The sequence below is a fragment of the Syngnathus scovelli genome, chromosome 19 (assembly GCF_024217435.2).
Source record: "Syngnathus scovelli strain Florida chromosome 19, RoL_Ssco_1.2, whole genome shotgun sequence".
NCBI classification, from domain to species: domain Eukaryota; kingdom Metazoa; phylum Chordata; class Actinopteri; order Syngnathiformes; family Syngnathidae; genus Syngnathus; species Syngnathus scovelli.
In genome coordinates, this window is record NC_090865.1 from 3,903,003 (window position 1) to 3,925,970 (window position 22,968).

The 22,968-nt window shown below is 44.3% G+C and overlaps 3 protein-coding genes and 1 long non-coding RNA gene across 4 annotated transcripts; 3 read left to right on the forward strand and 1 right to left on the reverse strand.

The window, feature by feature from the left end:
- The first annotated feature begins 1,598 nt into the window (after positions 1 to 1,598).
- Positions 1,599 to 8,198, forward strand: LOC125986714 (importin subunit alpha-7). The gene is given in 15 exon segments (XM_068648888.1): positions 1,599 to 1,658; positions 1,660 to 1,753; positions 2,362 to 2,498; positions 2,579 to 2,671; positions 2,785 to 2,884; positions 2,956 to 3,050; positions 3,113 to 3,244; positions 3,336 to 3,424; positions 3,512 to 3,611; positions 3,724 to 3,887; positions 3,950 to 4,028; positions 4,112 to 4,237; positions 4,320 to 4,447; positions 4,520 to 4,704; positions 4,779 to 8,198. Coding segments are annotated over 15 exon segments (1,755 nt in total). The 5' UTR covers positions 1,599 to 1,613; the 3' UTR covers positions 4,967 to 8,198.
- A 523-nt stretch (positions 8,199 to 8,721) lies between these two features.
- Positions 8,722 to 10,980, forward strand: srd5a1 (steroid-5-alpha-reductase, alpha polypeptide 1 (3-oxo-5 alpha-steroid delta 4-dehydrogenase alpha 1)). The gene is made up of 5 exons (XM_049750543.2): positions 8,722 to 9,149; positions 9,510 to 9,676; positions 9,843 to 9,944; positions 10,150 to 10,300; positions 10,381 to 10,980. The coding sequence occupies exons 1-5, from the start codon at positions 8,839 to 8,841 to the stop codon at positions 10,445 to 10,447; spliced, it is 798 nt and encodes a 265-aa protein (XP_049606500.1). The 5' UTR covers positions 8,722 to 8,838; the 3' UTR covers positions 10,448 to 10,980.
- A 432-nt stretch (positions 10,981 to 11,412) lies between these two features.
- LOC125986716 (uncharacterized) lies at positions 11,413 to 13,500 on the reverse strand. The gene is made up of 2 exons (XR_007487749.1): positions 13,356 to 13,500; positions 11,413 to 13,192 (listed from the first exon to the last, which is right to left on the reverse strand). It is a non-coding gene; the product is annotated as an uncharacterized lncRNA (long non-coding RNA).
- tent4a (terminal nucleotidyltransferase 4A) lies at positions 12,809 to 20,716 on the forward strand. Its single transcript, XM_049750541.1, has 13 exons — positions 12,809 to 13,542; positions 14,432 to 14,555; positions 15,061 to 15,107; positions 15,211 to 15,331; positions 15,573 to 15,680; positions 16,510 to 16,638; positions 16,705 to 16,912; positions 16,975 to 17,101; positions 17,180 to 17,283; positions 17,348 to 17,532; positions 17,999 to 18,157; positions 18,230 to 18,397; positions 18,501 to 20,716. The coding sequence occupies exons 1-13, from the start codon at positions 12,809 to 12,811 to the stop codon at positions 18,657 to 18,659; spliced, it is 2,373 nt and encodes a 790-aa protein (XP_049606498.1). The 3' UTR covers positions 18,660 to 20,716.
- Positions 20,717 to 22,968: the final 2,252 nt, after the last annotated feature.

Genomic DNA, 22,968 nt, shown 5'->3' on the forward strand with positions numbered 1-22,968 from the left:
GTTGTCCATTGACCCTTGGCGCCTTCTCGCTGGGGGTCAAATTACCCAGAGAGTCTCCAGAAGCAGGTCTTGAACCGGCCCGGCCCAGCTCATTGCCGTCAGAGGAGATATTTTATTCTTAGAGCACGGTGTCCGCCTGCAGAGATCAATCACAGTGTGGCCTACCAAGGGTATTATGCAAAAAGGTCTCAGTGTGAAACTTCTCCACCGGTGTGAGCAGTCCAAACTTATTTAACATGCAGAGAACAAGTAGAAACCTCCAAAGATTAAATGCTGCTGTTTAATTAATGATCAAAATAATTAAGAATGCAGATGGTTATTGCATGCTGGCCCGTTTGTACTTTATTCATCCAAACAATGCCCACAGGTGAACGCTTGAATTTGAAAGTCCTCCGTTATTCTTTTTTGTCTCCGCACTTATGACTCCGTCCCACAGGCGGTGGCATTGATTAATGTGTAACCTTTGCTGCTCGGTCCGTGTATGATATGCCTCAGCCAGCCTTGAAATGAGAAAAAGGGAGAAGTGGCAATGCAGTTTATCTGTGCCAACGCGCCATGTGCGGCCTGGACTGCATCCATGCTTTTGGCTCAAGTGGGATGAAGCTCAGACCAAAAGTCAGGGCTTGGATTTGTGCGTGGTGTTTGCGTTGGAGGATGGCAATCATGGGCAAGTATCTCACTCACTTTGTGATGCTGATCACTTGACCTCCCACGCCTCCTTTCTCGCAGCATTGCTGCTGTTTAATTTGTGTAACATTGCCCCCTATTGTCTATTCCATCATAGAACAGCTCTCGCGTTATGGAGGCTTGGTAATAAAGTACAACGATTTTGGAACAGCTGCTCCAGGCAAATTAAACCGCATGTGTGCAATACTTTGTTTTTATGATTGATTTGTTGAAAACACAACAGAGAGGCCTTTTTATGTAAGAGAGTTACAACATGGAATCATATGCATAGAGCAGGTTCTTTAAAGGTCTCTCGGGAATTGATGAGCGTGCATTTGCTTGGTAATATTTGTTTGTGCATGTAATATTTCATATATTAATTTCCCAGTGCATCGAATGATTCAGTACATCAATCCAAACAATATTCCAACATAAAAATATGTTTTGGTAGTTTGTTTTGCTCCCAGTAGGGCCTGGCAGCACCGTTCATGGAAGCATTCATTTTCTTTTTCTGTCTTCTTAAGGTGTTTTTAAAGTGTTGGAAATTTAAATAGGTTCCCCCCTCCCCAAGCAAAGTTACAGGGGGTACTAATTAATAGCTGTCTTATTGTCTTAAATCAACTCGTGAAAATAAGTATCCCCAGTAATCTATTACATTTGCACTTGGGTACTTCTATCAAATCACCACTAGATGTCACTGTTGCCACTTTGCGAGTTTTACTGGCGTAAAAAAAAGTCTCGCGTGATTTTGTAAGCACTAAACCAACGACCTACTTCGCTTTAAATTTAACTTGTTTTTTTTCTTTCTTTTTGTACATCACAGATTCCTTAAAACTAGAAAGAGTTTGTACACATAAAATAGAAAAATTTGATTTTTTTTTTAGAGGTGTGTCAGTGAATTGTTGAATAACGTGGGGCGCTGGTGGCAGGAAGTGGTCATCACATTAATGGTTCCACCTCCGGCAGACATATTGCTGAACTTACTGGAGCAAAAATCTTCAACATAAGCGGAAAGATCGGGGTTTAAAGTTGTTAGCATTTCGAATACACTTCGTCATACATCTTAACCATATGGAGAACACAATGGGTAAGTTGTTTCGTAACACTGGTTAACTATAGACATGCTATCAGCTTTATGCTTAGTCGTCGAGGGTACTAATTGTGTAAATGTCGGTTCGGCACGTTGTGGCTCACCCAAGACACTTTTGACGTATTTAATCAAATCCTGTTCACTTGAAGATTTTGCGGTTTTTAATTCATATGATCAAATGTCAGCAGTTTGAGCGAAGCAGCTCACGATTATATTAGCCTAGCTGTTATGCTAGCCTCTCTGAAACGCGTCAAATATTGCACAAAAATGATGCAATTTACCGCAGTTTCGAGACAACCCAAGTCATTATTAAACCATGCAATTAATTTTAAATGTGCTGCATTGTGCATTGACGGGTTTGCTTTATCGACGTTTTGACATAAGGCTTGTCAAGCTGCGCGATTTGAACCAATGCGGTCATGTGACACCGAATCTGGGCGACTCTTCCTTTGCGCAACTGTCAATTATGTTTCCTCAAAAAAGAATCAAGTATGGATTATTACTAGAACGTTATGTGTGTCATATTCACATACACACTAGGACAATCCGATTGGACACATTGGTACCCCATGATACCCCCTAAGTGTTCTAACGTGGTCCAACAGAGCCATCAGCCAGTCCGGCCAAGGATAACAACTATCGGATGAACCGCTACAAGAACAAAGCGCTGAACCCGGAGGAGATGCGGCGCAGGAGAGAGGAAGAGGGCATCCAGCTCAGGAAACAAAAAAGAGAACAGCAGGTATTTTAAAACGTCATATCTTTAACCCACCATCTTGCTGTTTTCAAGTGGTGAGATCCGTCTTTTTTTCTTCCTCCAAGCTTATCAAACGGAGAAATGTGGACGTCCTCACTGAAGAGGAATCCATGTTGGAGAGCCCTCTAGTGGACTCGCAACTCAGCCCGCCAGTCACGGCAAGTGTTTGCGTCATTTTTTTTTTTTCTTGCTTACCAATAAAGCTATAATGCCAATTTTTCCTCCCAGCGTATTTTGGAATGTCTATTTGCTCAAACACATGTTCTTGCAGGAAGGAGTCATCACCAGAGATATGGTTGAGATGCTGTTCTCAGAGGAACCCGAACATCAGCTCGCCACCACACAAAAGTTCAGGAAACTTCTCTCGAAAGGTAGTCAGCAACTTCTCACATTGAGGGGAACAACCAGAGCATTTCTTCACATTTCCCTTTGTTGATTTCAGAGCCTAACCCGCCCATAGATGAGGTTATAAACACAAGCGGTGTTGTGGAGAGGTTTGTGGCTTTCCTCAAGATGAGCACCAACTGCACATTACAGGTTAGTGTGTACTTACAAACGATATTGGTTCGGCAATTTCTTGATGGATCAACGCTTTGCAGTTTGAAGCAGCTTGGGCCCTGACAAACATCGCATCAGGCACATCCATGCAGACCAAGACTGTGATTGAAGCTGGAGCTGTTCCCATCTTCATAGAGCTTCTTAATTCCGAGTTTGAGGATGTGCAGGAGCAGGTACAACGCCAGTGTGTGTTGTGTGTTTGTGGTTCCCACCCATACATTTATACATATTTTTCTGTGTGTGTGTGTTATTTTTGTCCTTCAGGCTGTGTGGGCTCTGGGCAATATTGCAGGGGACAGTGCCTTGTGCAGGGACTATGTGCTGAATTGCAACATCCTTCCACCACTGTTAATGTAAAACGACCACTTCATCTTGTTCTAAATTCTCCGAGTGTGTAGATATACCAACAGTTAAATTTTAATATTGCTTTGCTGTTGCAGGCTCCTGACGAAATCCACCAGACTGACCATGATTAGGAATGCTGTGTGGGCTTTGTCTAATCTCTGCAGAGGAAAAAACCCTCCACCTTCTTTTGAAAAGGTTGTCATGAGTCCAAAAAAAGAAAAAAACATTACAAGAAAACCTTCTAGTGACTTGTGATGTTAATTCTTGCTCCTGATCTCAGATTTATTTTTCTTGTGTGCATGTCTAGGTGTCTCCCTGTCTCCCAGTACTCTCCAGGCTTCTATTCAGCAGCGATCCAGACCTGCTGGCAGACGCCTGCTGGGCTCTGTCCTACCTCTCCGACGGCCCCAACGACAAAATCCAGGCCGTCATCGACTCCGGGGTCTGCAGGCGCCTCATAGAACTGCTCATGTAAGATGCATGCCCCGCCCACGCTGTCGCCGGCTCGGTGTTTGAATCCGTTCTGCTTGCAGGCACACTGACTACAAGGTGGCCTCTCCTGCCTTGAGAGCTGTCGGGAACATTGTGACAGGAGATGACATCCAGACGCAGGTGAGTCTGAGACCACATTTAAATGTTTTGATCGGACACATCTGAAATAACTCCTTTGTTTCATGTGTTATTGCTGTGCACAGGTTGTGTTGAACTGCTCCGCTCTGCCTTGTCTGCTGCACCTGCTGAGCAGTGCCAAAGAGTCCATTCGCAAGGAAGCGTGCTGGACCATTTCCAACATCACCGCTGGAAACCGAGCGCAGATACAGGTGGGACATGGCCGTCGGCGCTCGCTGGGCCTTGTCGTTTCCTCGCTTCTGATCTGTTGCCATTTTTTTTTTCCCCCTACAGACAGTTATTGATGCTAACATCTTTCCAGTCCTGATTGAAATTCTACAAAAAGCAGAGTTCAGGACCAGGAAAGAGGCCGCCTGGGCTATCTCCAACGCCACTTCTGGAGGAACGCCAGAACAGATCAGGTCCGGACTCAAATTTGGATACTTGGTTTCAATTGAGAACGTGGCTTTACATGTTTGGCATCTGCACTTTAGATATTTAGTCAACCTGGGCTGCATCAAGCCGCTGTGCGACCTGTTGACGGTGATGGACTCCAAGATCGTCCAGGTGGCCCTCAACGGACTCGACAACATCCTGCGGCTGGGCGAACAAGAAGCCAAGCAGAAGAACCACGGCACGGGCATCAACCCTTACTGCAGTCACATCGAAGAAGCTTATGGTACTGAGCAGTTCAAATATCTGTCGTGAAATTTTGAATTAGAGTCGTGACGCCTTGTTTTTCCCGCTGTTCAGGTTTGGATAAGATCGAGTTCCTCCAGAGTCACGAGAACCAGGAGATCTACCAGAAGGCCTTCGACCTGATCGAGCACTACTTTGGGGGGGAGGACGAGGACAGCAGCCTGGCTCCTCAAGTGGACCAGGAGAACCAGCAGTTCCTCTTCCCCCATCAGGAGGCGCCCATGGAAGGCTTCCAACTCTAAGGCTAAGGTTCACACGAGTCCATCTAATTGGGGAGGGGAGGGGGCGTTTTCTCGAGGTCATGCCTCGTTTCACTGTTGCCGTGAAGCGCACGCGCGCACACACACACCTTTCTGCCACTCGCTCCGGGGGTCTCTCCATGGCAGGCATGATTATTTGGAGACATTTTAATTTCCGTTCCTATTTTTTCAGGAAAGATGCCCCGCCCCCTCGATGTCGGCCTGACATCCTGACAGTGCAATTGAACAAATGTACTTTCAAAGTATCTTTTCCGTTTTTGCATTTTCCACCCACAAATAACTTTATTTTATGGAAAGCACTTGTCAGAGAGGCTGAGGGGAAGGGACTTTCTGATCACCAACCGTGTGTTGTTGTTGTTTTTTTTCCCCTGCTTTCTTTGATTTTTTTTTTTTGTGTATGGGCAAGCAGGAGAAAATATCAAAAGGCTTCAGGTGAATTCACAACATGTTCCCAAAAAAAAAAAAAAAAAAAAAAGATCCGGGTTCCTATGGGTGGTTTAGTTGCCGTTCAAAATGTTCGACGCGTGCTGTGTTATTAATAGGATTACATTTGAATTGTGACGTGAGCTAACATGGAAAAATCTGGGCGTGGTGGCTGCAGCGAAACTGTATATTTAGATGAGCGGATATTTACAGTAAGACGCAAATTTCCACTTCTGCTTCCCAGCTGCATGCAGTCGCGTGGTTTTGTGGCGGTCCGCACATCCCGGGCCCGCAGCAGAAATCAAGTCACGATAATGCCGTCATGTGCTATCTAGTGCTAGTGGATGTGTAGCTTTGTGTCATCAAGTGAGACGGATTTGCATGGTTCTAGCGTAGCCCCCCCCTCCCCCTCTCCCCCGGGCACGGGATGTGTTTTCGACAGCACGCCGTTCAGAGTGTAGTCCCATTGGGTAACTTTTTTTGTTGTTGTTTTTTTTTTTTTTGCATTGATTATTAATGTACCCGTTTGCATGCACACACACACTTGCATACAACACCTGCAGACATTGCACATCACACAGATGACTGGCTACTTGCAAGCTAAGGAGAAAAAAAAAAGTTTCCATTGTCTTGACGTTAACTTAGAAAAATTTTCCGTCAGCTAGTCAATAGGAAATTAATTTTCATTGCATTAAATATTTTGCAATGCTGTGCCGTTATTTTTCAAAAACAAGATACCAGAGGACATATGAAAACTTTTTTTTTTAATTTAGCCACTGCTTGTAGCCACTGTGACTTTTGGATGGTTGAAAAAGAGCCGCGTAAATGCTGACGCGGGGGTCCGACGTGCGGCGGGATCGTGTGAGGTTTTGACTGAGCGGCACTGTGTGAAGAAGAGCTTGCTCGACTCTGACTTAGTTCCCCCCTATCAGAGTCCCGGAGCTTGTGTGTTCTGTGGACAGACAAGTACGACTCTCCAACGCTAGTAATTGTCTTTAAATTTACAATAGCGCCACTCGATCGCAGACTCCTCTCGAGATGCTCTCCACAGAGCACTTGTGCTCTTAAAAAAAAAAAAAAAAAAGCACATCAGTAATTGAGCATCAACGTCGTTATTTTACATCCTCTACATGACCGATGCGTGTAGCAGGAATTATCGAGTCTTCATTTCTCATGACAATTACTGCACCGTGTGCTAACTATTACGAGGGGGAATTTAAAAAAAAAAAAAAAGCAGGAAGATATATTTATATTCCACAAAACTGCACTCCTATTCACAAAAGTGCCAATCCGACCAACAAAGACTGGATATTCTTGCGTCTTTGACTTCTAGATTATTTGTTTTTCTTTTTATATAATATATCTTTTATTTACTTGAATGTGCACACATACTGTGCAAAAAAAAAAAAAAAAAAACATTGCTGCTCTATTATTTTCCTTACCTTTTTTTTCGTTTAAAGTTATTCTGCCATTGTTTAAAAACACACAAAAAAAAAAAGTGGCTTTCCTTTCTGCGGGCGCCTGATTAACAAGTGTCAGTCCATGTGCTCTCTTTGGCTAAGCCCCCCCCTTTCCCCCGGCCCCCCCACTACCTTTTATTAGTCTACTAATGGATGGGATTCACTGTGCATTTATTCAAGCTGCGGAATATCATTTTCACGCGGCTGTTTCTAATGTCAAGCGTAGAATTTCAGGTACTGACCTTTACGTTAACCAAAGTTCCCACCCACCCCCCAAATCAAAGGCTGCGGTGTTTCCATTCAAAATCCCTCTCTTGTTATTAATCAACATTCACTGGCAAGGGAGTCGATTAAGTGAACCCCAACCCGCGAGACTGCAATAAATGTCCTCAAATCAGGCACTCTGAAGGCAACCATTACTTCCTCTCATACTTGATATATACTTTTTTTTCTACGCCGAGAAAAATCTGACATTGAGATTTAATGGTGATTAAATTCAAACAGGGGTGGGGAACCTAGGAAGAGCCACAACGAATGCTCATAATAGATAATTTAAAAAAAAATGTTTCATGGGTGCATCATGAGAACCCACACAAGCCAAAATGGTTCCCCACCCCCGTGTGAAAAGGTATTAATGATATGTATGTTGTGATACATTGACAGGGATTCACATGCAATTCTACTCACTTCTGAGAAGTGGACAAATAGCCTCATTTGGAGTATGTGGGAGGAAAGAAAAAAAAAAACAGGCGGCGGGAAGCCTTTTTCAACATTTTCCTGAGCAAGATATTCTAATACATATTTTTGGATGTTGTGTTTGGAGTTTAAAGTAAAAGAAAGAACTGCCCAGTAATCGGGAAATCAAGTTCCAGGTGGAATCACGGGGAATCCTAAATCTGACGTTTTATGTCTTCCGTCCTGGAAAGTGTTGCCATCTGTATCAAAAAGTCTAACTGCATGTAATATTGTACTATGCTTCAAATGTTTACAATGTTTGTCTAGAAATTTTCACATATGTGACATCACTGACCAGTTTTCATCTTGTCTACTCTGGTCCTTCTCATTTCTTTTCAAGTGTATTTATTTTCTCTATTTCTTTTTTTTTTTTCCCTTTCATTCGCTCCGTAAACGACCCATCTTTGTAAACTGTGACTTGACTCGACTTAACCGACGGTATGAATGAGCGACGAAAAACACTTCAACTCAACATGACACACAAACATGAACATGAAACAAAACAAAATGGGAAAATGTAAAGAAAATATGGTGTGATCTGAAAATATTCAGTGAATATACTGCGCAAAAAAAATAAAGATGTTGAAAAAAGTTAACTACTAGTTTTGTTTTTGTTATTACACCCACCTTAATCATAGCGGTATATGTAAAAGATTAACGTTTTTTTTAATTGGTTTATTTGTGCGCCTGCCTTGACAGTAGTTGGCCACTAGGAGTGAGTGTTACATACGGAACCTTGCCCAAAGTGGATTTTTTTTGTATTTGGATCCAATACGACTGCGAAGACATCCTTATTTCCTCAACCTTTGTCAACTATACACAATTTAAGCGTATTTTACTTTTTTTTTTCTTGCCCTCACGTCGTTTAGCGACATTTCTTACTATTTTTGTTTAGAGCAACTACCATAAGCTGATATTTGTATTCTTGGGGGGTGGCAGTGTGTGCATGACATTGAACGCAACAGTATTTGCGCCTTATATATTGATAATATTGCACGTTACGTAATTGTCTCATTACATACTCATCTTCAACGAATTGAATGAGTCCATGCAACGCAACGCGATTTGATTGGCTGACGAGTCGGAAGTCATTGCTCACCATCGATGCGATTGGCTGATTTCTGCACCCCAAGCAAGTGTGTAATCGATTCATAGTAGTTCACCTAACCCTCTCACAACGTAAACACAGCTTTTCCCCTTTCTTTCCGACTCTTCTATCCCAAAATCGCCGTCTTGATGGACAACCTTCTTTCGGAGTTATTTTCCTCTCCGGAGGAAGAGCTATACGTTTTGGATTGCATGGCTTACTTTTTAATTTTAATGGCTGCGTTCACGTTTGTTTGCCTGTTGTTCGTAGACGCGTCGTATGGTCGGTACGCTTCGAGTAAATACGGATTTCTGGTGAACGCCAAGCTGGCTTGGTTTGTCCAGGAGCTGCCTTCGTTCCTGGTGCCAGTGTGTCTGCTAGTGTGGGCATCCTCGGCCAAGAGCTCCCTGCTAGCTAATCAGTTGCTCATTGCAATGTTTTTGTGCCACTATACACAGAGGTAGGTCGGAATTCCCACTCATTTTTGGGTTCTTGAATGCACCATCATGCTCTACTTATATTACTGATAAATTCTTGAATTTCAATGCTAATATGCGTGTGTTCTTTATATATTTTCGCCTCTGAGTATGTTTTTGTCACGTTTGTTTGTGAATATTTCTATCTAATTTATAATTATTGCACTGATGCCATCTTGTAGCATCTTGGGGCTAAGAGTTTATATTGACGTGATGGGAGGAGCTTTTATTTTGATCAGTAAAAAATAAATATCAAACTGTTACTAACTGCAAGAGTGACTTTCCACCCCTCTGTTACATTGACAGTAATTGTATTATTGACCACATTCTTTTTTCTGTTCCAGAGCACTTATTTATCCATTTTTAATCCGAGGAGGCAAACCGACACCATTTCTCTCTTTTTTCCTGGCTGTTGTTTTCTGCATATACAATGGCTTCATGCAGATCAGATATCTGAGCCACTATGCAGAGTACCCTGCAGATTGGGTGACGAATCCATGCTTCATTGCAGGTATGTATGTACGACATTTATGGAGAGAAATGAAATGATTTTCTAATATAGGTGTACATATAATTATTCGAATGGTCTGATATGATTAGCTCTGTCAATAATGTATTCATTAACAATATTGCTGCATGTGTTTTTGCATAAGCAACCCTCAGATGATTTGTTGCAGGTTCTGTGCTGTGGCTGCTTGGCTGGCTGATAAATTTGCACTCTGACCACATCCTGAGGAATCTGAGGGGGCCTGGAGAGAGCGGATATAAGATCCCTAGAGGTAAAATACTTTTGGCACGCGACTACTGGCACGCATCTGTTATTTTGAAGACCACTTTATTATTAAAGAAGACATTTAATGCATTTTCCTGCTGTAATCTAAAAATGCTCCCGTGTGTTTTAATAACGCATCATTTGGATTATAGCACACATCAAACACCTTACTTTTTGTCTTGTTGAAATCAGCCTCATTTTTGCGCTCACAGGTGGAATGTTCGAGTATGTATCCGCAGCCAACTATTTTGGGGAGATAACCGAGTGGGCGGGCTTCGCTCTGGCGGGCCAATCTGTTCAGAGCGTGGCCTTCGCCATCTTCACCGCAGTGGTCCTCAGCAGCAGAGCTTTTTCTCACCACAAGTAAGAACACAAACACACTGGGTCGATCCCTTGCTCTCAAGTATTATTAATAGAACATATCTTATGTTTGCTCTTTCCAGATGGTACCTTGCTAAATTTGAGGACTACCCCAAAACAAGGAAGGCATTGATCCCCTTTTTACTGTAGAATCTTCTCAAATATGGCACACCAGCAGGCGATACGCTCGACCCAATAACTCATCCGCTCGAAATGAACAGTGTCGAGGTTGACACTTGCGATTGCGGGTGATTTATGAGAAGCTGCTGCGAAGCGTGCACAAGACAGTAACTAGTGCAGGATCACATGAGGAAGGTGGGGCAAAAATACAGAGTTGGACTTGAACTTACATGAAAACTTACAGGTGACCTTTTAGGTGGTGGGACTGAGTGAAGTGTAACCTGAAGCTTAAATCACAGCGTGCCTGCGGCAAGTGCCATCTGCATTTTTTTTCCCCTGTAAATATTCACTCAGGTCAACAGAGGACAAATATTTAAAGCCAGCATTTTAACTAATAGCATACACATTTTTTACATCTTAACCGTTTTTTTGAAAGGTAACTGCTGACTTTCTTGACACGACTGAGAAAAAATGAGCGTACCCCATTTTAGCTAAGTTACTGTTATGAATTTTTTTATGCAGTGTTTTTGAAATAAATGTGATTTATCATTTGTACACACGGATGGAGTTTAAAGTGAAAGCGACTTCATGCCATTTGTTTTTTTGCCACCGATTTACAAGATCACTATTCCGCTTGACTGTAGTACTACATGTCTTCAGGCGCGAAGGGAAAGATTTACTCTCGCAATTATTTGGTTTGTGCTTTGACGCCAAATGCAGTATTCATACTTCTGCACACCACAACGCCTACAGGATTGAGGGGAAGCATATTAGTTCATCTAACATGCATGCCAGCGAGATGGGCAGGGAACAGATGCTCCATCACATCATCTACTTATTTATGGTGGACATTCGTAAAAATATTTTTTTGTCAATCTAAATTCAATTATGAGAGAAACTGCAATTAACAAACAAAAATGAGTTTGCTGCAATGGATGTTTAGGGAATACTTTGCAACAATGGGGGGGAAATAAAACACATCTGCAAATCTAAAATAACCTTCACGCTGCAGCATTGTGTTTTATTCAAAGTGCCTTGCAGTTTGCAGAACATATGTCGGGCCTCTTTAGTATTCATGCCACATAGTGCAAACAAACTGCATGAATCCATCCCCGCCATCCGACAGTACTCTCGTGCCCGGTCTGCAAGCTGCTCTCCTGTGTCACATCTGTCAGATGCGGTCCGGCCCTTACCGATGTGGGTAATCCGATAAACGATGACAGTGAGGCGCCGCAGCATTCGCAAACCTCATGCAACGAAAGAATCCTGTCGCTGTTGATACCCGTGCATGCTGCAGTGTGAGATTAAGCTAAAGATAGGGGAAAGCAAGCTTCTATTTACTCAGTGGGAGTGAGCAGCTGCGTGCATGCCTGCATGGGTGTGTTACAAGAGAGCCACATATCCTATCTGACACAGTTTGCTCCAGGGTTTTTTTTTTTTTTTTTTTTTGCCTGTCACATGCTACACGTGAGCAGCCAGGGTTGAGTGTAGACATTATGCAAGAGGTTTCCTTCTTCACTCCCCTTTTATGGTGCACATTCTACTCCCTTTCCCAGACGGTGCAGCTTTATGCCTCGCCTCCATCATACAGTTGAAGTGTAAAACGTGCAGGCTGGGAGATGGCTGTTACTAGGGGGGGGCTGTGATGCGTGACAACACCTGCCGTGCACAGACGTCTCTGAATGGAGATACCTAGAAATTAGATTAGAAATCTGATTATTCAGTGTTTCAGTTTATAGTCAGTGGAGAGCCTCAGGTGTACGTGAGCAGCGTATAAAAGGTTTGAGATTATGACCCACATGAGTATTTTATATTCCACCACCCTTTATGTGTATTGGGTTGTGAGTTATGTTCTGCTGGACATGTGCCACAATCTGCAGTATTGCATTATTTATAGATTTTGTTTTAACTTTTGCAAATTCAGTACCTGTATAATTTTACAGGTATAGAATATTGCACGGTACATTTACTATGTTTGATAAATATATGCGAATATAATGTTATGTATGTTAATTCGTGCACAATAATGATTTCCTTTTTTATTTACAGTATTTAAATTATGGTGTAGTACCGCAGTTGGCCTCACGATGGCGTCTGAATGAGTGAGCGCAGTGGTTGAATAAGGGTCCCCTCCTGATGCGCATGCGCGAAGATTTGAAGAGAATACGCCATATTGAATCCCAATAGAAATCAGCGTAGCTTTTTCCCCCTATCTAGCGGCGTAGTGGGAGCGACTTTACCCATGGTCCAAACTCGGGTGCACGCGTAATTTTCATAGTCCCCGAGACGCTTTAGGGACATCTCTCGGGTCGGTGACTCTGCACACGGCATCACGACGGGCTCGCTGGCGTTCTACCCAACAAGGGGGGGGTCACCGGAGAACCAAGTTGAATGGATCCGAGGGTAGCTTGGATTCAGCCCGAGCAGAAAGGACCGGCGAACGCCTTATGGATGCACGTCTGGGAAACGTCTCAGGGAGTACGCACGTTCTCCGCTCAGCACGTCCACAACCAGTGTGTCAATTACGCTGCGCTGGACGTGTTGCAAAATGCCGTGGTATCGAACAAGAGCCTGGGCAGCAGCAGCGGCCATCACAGCATCATGAACGGCGGCTCGGCTTGTGTCAACGACGCCGCGATATCCTCCCTGGGCATGGCGATATCCAACTTTTTCACCCCGGCCTCCGACGCGGGTGAAGGCAAAGCAGTGTCCCCTAAGGTTGGGTCTTCCTCGCTGGAATCGCGTGCGGCGGACAGTCCCCCCTCCGGCTGCACGCTGGAGAGAACCACGGCTGGGAATAAAAACGTCGGCCTGCTTTTCGCGCTGGGTGACAGCACGGACAACAACCGGTACCACCACCACCACCAACAACTCCTCCATCACAGCCGTCACATGTTAAATTTATGCGCTCAGAGTCACCAGGTGGCCCCTTCCTTACCTGTGAATCACTCTCACCCTCACCTCCACCATCATCATCGTCATCACCACCACCCTGGCCGCAGGAAAAGTGACAATAAGGCCAGCACTTACGGGGTCAATTACTTGCTTTCAAATTGCACTAATGGCAACGACGCGAGCTCTTGGACGCCCTGGAAAACGAGAAAGTACAACCCGGGAGTTCTCGGGTGAGTTAAATTCTCTTTTGGGGTGTTACGCACTTTGGGAAGAGGGCATACTGCGTCTTTAGTTTAAATGGGCCCGTACGCAGTGAAAGGAGCGTACGCATTTTGCTGAATAGCATCAGTGGCTAGTTGCGTAAAAACAGCATCGCACCAATCCCAACGTGACGTTTCGTTTTGAAATTCGTATACACGCCCTTAAAAAAATCCTCATGTAACAATAACATTCTCACGTGTTGCATGAATTTTTGCATTAAGCCAATAGTTGTTAGCTAGTTTTCACACTGCAATAAAAAAATACTTATCACTGACATTTTGATGCTTTTTAAGATTTCATAAAGTTAGCCTGCAGGATAAGGAATTTGAGTTACGTGGTGTGTTGATTACAAATATAATGTTGGAAAAATGAAAACTGCTTCTTGAGAATAGTAAATGAAACTGTGGCAGGATAAATGAAGTATGTACAAAGTTCCTCAATGCTCCTTTGTTTTGTGTTGGGTTGCCTTCAGGGCCACATTTGTTTTTGCACACTTTGTAATTTCAACGTTCCTTGGTGGAATGGGAAGATATTTGATGCGTGGTTCAACAACACCTATGCGTCCCGCTGCATGCATGAGTATCTGTCTCGCTGGCTGGCAGAATGTTTTCGCCGAGGCGTGGGCACATGGGCCGACTAAATGTCCCGCAGGGTTTTAGTAATTGATTGTGACAGTCCCCCTGTTCCGTATTTCACACTGACACCATGGCATGCATTCTTCGGAAAAAAATGAGCGGCCACAGGGGTGGAACAGAGGCGCACTGTTCATCGGTATTTGACTGCTAAGGAATCTTCTCGTTGTGCCGGGCTGTGGACAAAGTTCCGATTTGATGAGTGCGCTGGTTGTTTTTTTTCCAGACTCCACGAGGAGGTGATGGACTTTTACAACTTCATGTCTCCGCGGCCCGAGGAGGCCGCTATGAGGAAGGAGGTGGTGAAACGCATAGAGAAGATCATCAAGGAGCTGTGGCCCACTGCAGATGTAAGTTACAAGTGCGCCCTCATCTGATTTGTAACCTCGTCATCAATCGAGCTCTGTCTTTGTGCCACCGTTACCGCCTCGTCGTATTTCCCAGTCGCGAAAAAAAAAAGGGGAAGGAACTCCACTCGGCCTCCTCTTTGGCGAGTTGGTTCTCGCAGCTATTTCTCTTCTCGCCATTGTTTGCTTGGTTTGGCAGCGCTCTCCACTTGGCACAGTCGGCCCGCTCCGAAGTGGAACCCGGAAATGCATTGTATGGACGTTTCAATTGGATATTATGGACTGTAAATCATCGGGGTTGTTACGCAACACCCACGTTACAATGAAAATGTTGAATTTTTTTTTTTTTTGAGGGAGACCATTTTAGCCAGCGGTTTAAGAATAAGGGATGTTTTATTCTCCCTGTGAAGGATAGATTAATGGGTCCTGTCTGTCAAAAGAGAACACAACAAGGGGAACACTTGATTAATGGGTAGCTTTCATTTTTTTCATGTTTTTACATTTGTAGGTCCAAATATTTGGAAGCTTCAGCACCGGACTGTACCTTCCAACAAGGCAAGAGAGACTCGCAAATCAATGTGTCAGCATTGTAAACCCTGTGTGTGTTTTCTTTTTTTTTTTTCATGTGTTGTTTTGACTTGGAATGTGACTTTTTTAGTGACATTGACTTGGTGGTGTTTGGAAAGTGGGAGCGCCCCCCGCTGCAAGAGTTGGAGCAGGCTCTTCGCAAGCACAACGTTGCCGAGCCGTTCTCCATCAAAGTGCTGGACAAAGCGACTGTGAGTGTTCCGCCAGTTCACAACTTGGCACCGGCTGAGAAAAAACCCTTTTTTTAGATTTCAAGTGCTCAGCCAGAAATCTAACGCTTTGGTTCCCATCGCTCCTTTTTTCTTCTTTGAGAGGAGGAGCGGAGAAACGAGCAGACACAATTAGTGTCCCCCATCTGTCTGCACGTTCGGAGCTTAAATCGTTAGCGGACGAGAGGAGCCGAAGCACTCATTTTGCCGCCGTGTCCTTCAGGTGCCAATCATCAAGCTTACAGACCAGGAGACCGAGGTCAAAGTGGACATCAGCTTCAACGTGGAGACCGGCGTCAAGGCGGCGAGCTTCATTAAAGATTATGTTCAGGTGAGATGTGCGTTACGTTGCTGACCAGCCATTTTGAACTTCCATATTTCGTTGTTTACGTTCGAGGCGTATTTTTCAAGGAACTGTACCACTTGACGGGAATTTGACTCGAGACGTTCCACTGTAGCGAGAAGTAAATGTTAGTTGCAGATGAAGAATGGACAAAAGCGGCAATGTCTTTAAATCAGCCCAGTCGCATAATTACTGTTTTAGAGTGACGTCTAAAAATAGAACTTTGGAAATTCCACCCTCTCCCTGCGAATTGCGGCTGTGCCAGTAGTCGAAAAGCGTTACACTTGATTCGCTTCGCCTCATCCTGGAAGCTGACCCATATTTTTTTCGCTGCGCGTGGGCAAGGTTGTCGCTTAATGCGCTCGGGACATCTCGCTTTCCCCGAGGGTGGATGTCTGCCCGTTTTAGTCACGGCTTGCCAGAAATTCCAGGTGCTGATCTTCCGGCAAGATGTCATCCTTTTGTCCGTTTGTTTACGTCGCGGTTCTGCCGGGATTGCGTGTCGAGGCTTGAGGAGCCCCGACAGCCGCACTCAATCAAACGTCAATGTTGTTAATGGGGGAAGGAGGCTTTGCTGCAGTCTTATCGTTATGACGGATAAGGGAGGTTTGCTTCTTTTCCTCTGCGGGCAGCTTTCCAGTCTTCCTACGTTTCTTCGAAAAGTCAGCCAACACACAAAAAGTGCCACAGGCTTTGGGAAAATGAAGATTTGTAATTCCTGGGCTTTTAAAATACTTTCAGGGAGCCTCATGGATATATTGGAAAAAAATCTTTTTTCACATAATCCGATAATATTTATTTGCCGGTCCATTTTCAGAAGTATCCGGTGCTGCCTTACCTGATCTTTGTGCTGAAGCAGTTCTTGCTGCAAAGAGATCTGAATGAAGTCTTCACGGGCGGAATTAGTTCCTACTGCCTCATCCTGATGGTCATCAGCTTCTTGCAGGTACTCGCCAGAATCACATTTTAATATTAGGTGGTTGATGACTCGGTTAATTGTGTTCCCCCCCAGCTTCATCCTCGCATCGACGCCAGGAACCCCAGCGAGAACTTGGGCGTCCTGCTGATTGAGTTTTTCGAATTGTACGGCCGCCATTTTAACTACTTGAAAACGGGGATTCGCATTAAAAACGGAGGAGCTTACATTGCCAAAGACGACATGGCCGTGACTAACGGTTACAGGCCGTCCATGCTTTGCATCGAAGATCCCTTGCTTCCAGGTACGTGCGATCTCGCCGACCCTTCGGAACCGAAACACCAATTCCAATTTGCCGCCACGCAGGCAACGACGTGGGCCGGGGTTCGTACGGCGCCATGCACGTCAGGCAGGTGTTTGATTACGCCTACACGGTCCTCAGCCACGCCGTGTCTCCACTCGCCCGATCGTATCCCAACAAAGACTCGGAAAGGTTACGAGCCTGAGCACGCTAGAAGAGAATTATGACGAATCCTCTCCTCTGAAACTCTTCTCTCGTTCCTTTTTGTAGCACCTTAGGAAGAATCATCAGGTTGACCCAGGAAGTGATTGACTACAGGGAGTGGATCATCAAAAAGTGGGGCGGCAGAGATCTGGCTCGAGCCGATAACAGAGGTATATAAATCTTTAGTGCGGCTCAGTGAAACCTTATTTATCGACCGCCATTTTGAATCTCCAGTGCCAACTCCCAAGGAGCCGGTGTCCGAGCAGGACCCCAGCTGCCGGCTTGACAGCGGCGGCGGCCCAGAGGAGCAGCAGAGGGACTCGGCGTCCCCCCAGAGCGCAGACTCGCCAATGTCCATCTCCAGTCCCCAGCAGCACTCATCCGCCTCCTCCGTCTCTTCGCTCTCCGGGTCAGACAATGTGAGTCATTTCAGGATTCCGGACAATTCTTCTGGACTGTTAGTCTCGCATCAGTGATGATGATAAGAGTTTCTGGGTGGAGGCTCTGTAACCCAGCAACTGTATAAATTGCTGGCCGGAAGCAGATGGTGGAATGTACACAGTTATGTCTGAAGACAATTCCCGCTGCAGATAAAATTCCCTCGCGTCCAGCGTGAGGAGAAGTTGGCAAAGCAGTGAAGTTTGTCCGTAGCCGGCTGCTTGCTTTTATTTGCCAACGACCTCACGGTTCCCATGACGATAGCCGGAACGGAAGTTTGGATTTCCTCCTCTTCGACTACACTTTCCGCCACTGCTTCATCCTCACGCCAGAGGTGGCGAGAGCCAACAGCTGGTCGCGCATGTGTCGGAGCATCTGCGCGGGGATTAGCGGAAATGATTTTTTCCACTCTGTTGTTGAATGTTCTGTTTTGTTTTCATTCATCAGGACTCCGATTCGGCGCCACCCTGTCCAGTCCCTCCGCCCCCTCTGCCACCGTACGCGTCATTCCCACCGCTAGGCCTAGCTTTCCCGGCGGCGTTCGGACTGGGCGGAGCCAAAGCGGGAATAGCAGGACCCCATCTGCTCTTGCCGCCTCGCTCGCAGGTAGACGTGCAGGAATAGCGTTTAGCGCTTTCTGGAAAGCGACAAGTGTTTTATTATCTTCTTCTTTGCCAGGCTCGCGCCTCGCTCCCCAGGGGTCTCGCATTGCACTCCATAGCCGGCAGACAGGTGTGTATCGACACGGGACTCCCCGCCTTCTTCCACATGCACCCCCCAGCCCATGCCCCCGCCCCTTCCAGTCCCCAGCCTCCGCCCAGCCCCCACTCCAGCCACGCACATAAGGTAGGCTCCGGACACACAACCATTCTCTCCATCTCATTCTGAATAAAAAAAAAACAAAACACATAGAGATTTTTAATAATTCTTAATTTTTTGTCCTCCTCAGAATGCTGTCAAGTTCAACGTCAAGGGCTTGCACAACCCGCCGCTCATCACCAACCCGGCGGCGGCTAACCGCGGACACCCTCACACGCACGCACAGTACCACCGGAACACTTGGCGGCGCAGGAAGAGGGACAGCCTACCGGTTAGCCCCAGCAGATAGAGACTGGTCACCCCTCCCTCGCTCTCCCCCTCCCCTCACGGAGACCAGCAGTTTTCACTTGAGCGGAGCGGCCGCGACGTGAAGCAGCCTGCAGCTCTGCTTCCGCTTCAGCGTGACCTTTTGGTCACCGCCTTGTAGCGTTTCAGTATTATGTTGCGGTCAGTATTTCCGCCTCCAGAGCTCGTCTCGATTTATTTTTCAAGCGCCGACGACGACGGGAGCCTCGCAAAGCTCCTTCGAGGCTCGGCGTTCTTTTTTTTTTTTCCGTTTTGTGCAATATTTTTTTTTCTTTTCAGAACCGAAATGCTTATTTAATTTGGTGTGTATATGTCAAAGGCATTTTTATACAGTTTATTTTATTTTTGTAGAGTTTTTACATTCTGTTTACAGAACCTTTCGGGTGAGAAGGAGCCCAGGTCAAAGACCCCCCTCCTCTTCTTTTACGGAGGAGCTCTTATCTCAGTAAGCCTCACTTTTTTCCCCCCACCTAGACGAGGCGAGCCAGTCGATCCCCCGAGGAAGTTCAGTCGAGTGTTGAGAAAATAGCACCCTGCGATCGTATCTGGGTGAGAGGATGTAATTGTGTTTTGGCTTTTGCAACCTCAAAATTGTCTATCGTTTTATCGTGGACTCTTCTGCTGCCATATTTCTTCCGTCACTGCCTTTCCTGCTTCTTTACTTTAAAATTCCCACAAAAAAAAAAAAAAAAAAAGCCGTGTGAAGCCGTAAATCAGTGCCCGGGCTAGCACTAGAAAGTGTTTGGCCATAAGGCGCTTCCCAAAAAAAAACAAAAAACAAAAAAAAAACAGGGGAGTGGTCCTCCTAATGAAAGGACCCGAGTTAAAGGGAATTATATATTGATTCCATTCAGGAATCTTGTGTATATTTAATCGCCAGGTACTTCCGCTAATTGTTTGCAATGCCTTTCTTTGTGTTTACTCCGTGTGGGTGTGTGTGTGTGAGGTCACAGAGAGGATAAGCGAAAAAGCCGTGACATCACGCACGCCCGTGTTATTTCTATGCAAGTGGGTTACTCCGATTATCGCGTCTTGTGCATTGGAGGATTTATCGTGCCCCCGCCCCTCCCCACCTAAGGAAAACAATTGGACTGGACAGGAGTTTTTTTTTTTTTTATTCTTGTGCAGTGTGTGCGTGTGTGACCTCGTTAAGTGTGTGGATTGTCTCGGACGGTTTTTGGAGTCAAACGCGATGCACGCAGAATGCGACTTGCTCTCTGTCGGCGCAGCATCAGACAAGATTTTTACATGACGTTAATGACATTCAATGCTGTTACACTGTTTTAACTTTTTTTTTTTTTTTCCTCTATGGAAGAAAACGCCAGGCAACTCTGACCCGTGATTCAAAACTGCCCACTCAGCATCAATTTGACCCCCCCCCAAACAGATGAACCTGATCATGAGCTGATCATAGAAATGATCTCACCCAAATTGGAATTATGGACTCTCCCACCACTTTTTAAAAAAAATCTTTCATGATCGAGTTTTGCTCGATTACAAGGCCCATTTTTAAAACAAATGGCAACAATGAAATAGCCAGTTTTGATATTTGATCGGCTAAAATATCTGGTAAACAATTAATTGGTCTATCATTTTAAAAAAAGGTTACATCAGGGTTTTTTTTTTTTTAAAGGCCAAATATCGACTAGTATAATTAGTCGGGCCCTGGGAATTAGAGATGGGTAGTTTGTTGGATTGGGTCAGAGTTGCCAAATATCTTCATGCAGTATGGTATCTCACTTCTTACTTCGAATTTAGAGTTCTGAAGTGAAACAACAAGCGAGCACCAGCAGGTTGTGCACGGAGGTGCATTGTAATCTCTCTCCTGTTACAAATATGACGAGGGGTTTTAAAAGTGGGGCTGTATTTTGGAGAAAGGTGGCAGCCAAGGACCCCCTCACCCCACCCCAACCAATATAAAGTTCATCCGGGCTGATTGTCGTAAGCCAGAAACCAGCTTTTGTTTCGGGGCTGTTTTTCTGGAAATTTTTATGTATGTTTTTCTATTTTATTTTTTAAATAAACATTTTAAAACTGCCATTCAATGTGCACGGTTTGTCCTGGTGATGATGAGGTCCAATCAGCTTTCCCAATTCTGAAATTGGCCACTTTGGGGTAAGTTTTGTAAATATTATTTTACTTAATCACTGCATGAGTCATCTAAAATGATCTATTTACAGGTTTATTTTGAAACTGCAACCATGAAGATGGAATCATAATTTATGTAAGTATGAATATCACATCTGAGAAAAGCTTGTTGACCTTTTGTTCCATTTGGAAGAACAAAACTAACCTTGTTTTTGATTTGTAGACGCTGAATGTGAATCCAGGTGTAATTCTCCTGTTAAACCGCCAGATGGTGCAATTGTAGCACATTTTGCTTAAATCGTCATTAAAGCGTCCTTTTTTTTTCTCTCCATACAGATATGCAGTATAACACATTCGAGTGTTTTAAACGTGTTTTTTCTTATTTTAAATAAATGTAGTAGTAAATTTGTTGAATTTAATTGAATGGCGATAAATTATATTATAAATCATTCCAATTTCTCCAGATTTTTATTGCAGGAATTTAAAACATTTCAAGCAAGTTTTAGTCAAATTTAAAGGTAAAATCAGTTTATCAGTTTATTATTCATCAGGTATTCCTTTCATTGTTGTCTTTCCTTGATTGCTGCATTTATAGGCCGTCTCGGTCTACTTTAATCACAAACTCGTTTTGCCCTCATCAAGGTGGGCTTATTTCCGAGCTCATCAGCTCTCGCACTCTAATTAGAGAACACTTGGCTGAGTCGTGTAATCGGTAATTCAATTGACGTAAGTAGCTCAAATCCTCAATATCCTCTCTTTCACATTCCAATTGTGACATCATTTTGTTTGACCTTTGTGTTGGACGCATGCCATTGATCTCTGTTGATTTCCCACGTGTGTGGCGCCACGAAATATTTGCCGTGTTTCCCGACCTTTGTTGAGCCATAACACATACAGTAGAAAACTCCCACGATAAAACTAAACTAAAAATATCAGAAAATGTATACATTCTGAAATAATGGGGTTGTTTCAATTCGGGAGATAATTATCAACCATGTGTTCCAAGGCTTTATTATTCATGGCTTCGCTGGCATTGTTCTCGCGTCTATTCAAAAAAAAAAAAAAAAAATTAATAGGCCTGCGAGTTGTCCGGTGTAGTGAGGCGACATTGTTGTTAACAAGCGTGTGGAGCAATTGGGTCTCAGGAAGAGGAATAATATAGGAGGTGGGAAAAATTGGAGTGCAATTTCACATTGATCGGGACTCCTAGTTTGCTGAAGTGTCCGTTCACAAGAGCCACATGCAGGCAGCAGACAAACTGGAATCACATTCATGGACTCGTGGGCTCATTTTAGTATGTTGCTCTATTTTATTTCTTTTTTTATCCCCTTTTAAGCACATTGGATTGATAAAAAAAAAAAATATATATATATATATATATATACTTTTTACATGCGTTTCAATAAAGAGGTTAAGAGTGCTTGCTTCAAGTTATTTGTCAACTCCCCAGTTGAATTTTACTGCAAAACAAAAGAGAATTAATCATTGTGAATTTAAAAAAAGTCATTTTGGTCTGTTTTGTAAAAATAATCACGGTAATTAGCTTAATTCTGTGTTATGCAGAACGCCTTGCAGGGGTAGAAAAAAATGACTTGTTCCAAATGAGCGTAACTGAAAAGTCAGACAATTAGCCGAGACAATTGCAATTACGGCTCGGAGGCAGCACTGACGTGTGGTTAGCTGCTTTGTCCTTTATTCTGACACTGTGACTCTATGTGGGAGGGTGTTTGATTCAGGATTAGTATGTTCAGGCCACTGTTCCTCCACGTGTTCCCATTCTGTCACCGCTTTTGTGTGTATGTGGGGGGGGGGGGGGGGGGGGTCGGCACCGCCGCACCTGTTTGTGACATGGTTTGCAAAGCTTATAAAGTGTTCTCAGTCCATTTATAGCAACACAACACCCAGCGAGTAGGTGGAATGTGGTTTGGGAGCACATCGCTCATTGTTACCTCAAGCAGGAAGGCCATGGGGAAGAGACCATTGCATTCAGGTGTGGGGGGGTATTTTTGGTTTTATTAAGGCCTTACAGAATTGCCGTATTGGCCTGAATATAAGATGATTTTTTTTCATTGAAATAAAACTTAAAAAGGGTGAGTCGTCAAGGCTCGAGTCTTGAAAAAGAGGGGGTCGTCTTATAATCGGGGTCGTCTTATATTCAAGCCAATACGGTAAAAAAAATACATTTAATTTGATTTTAGTGCGCC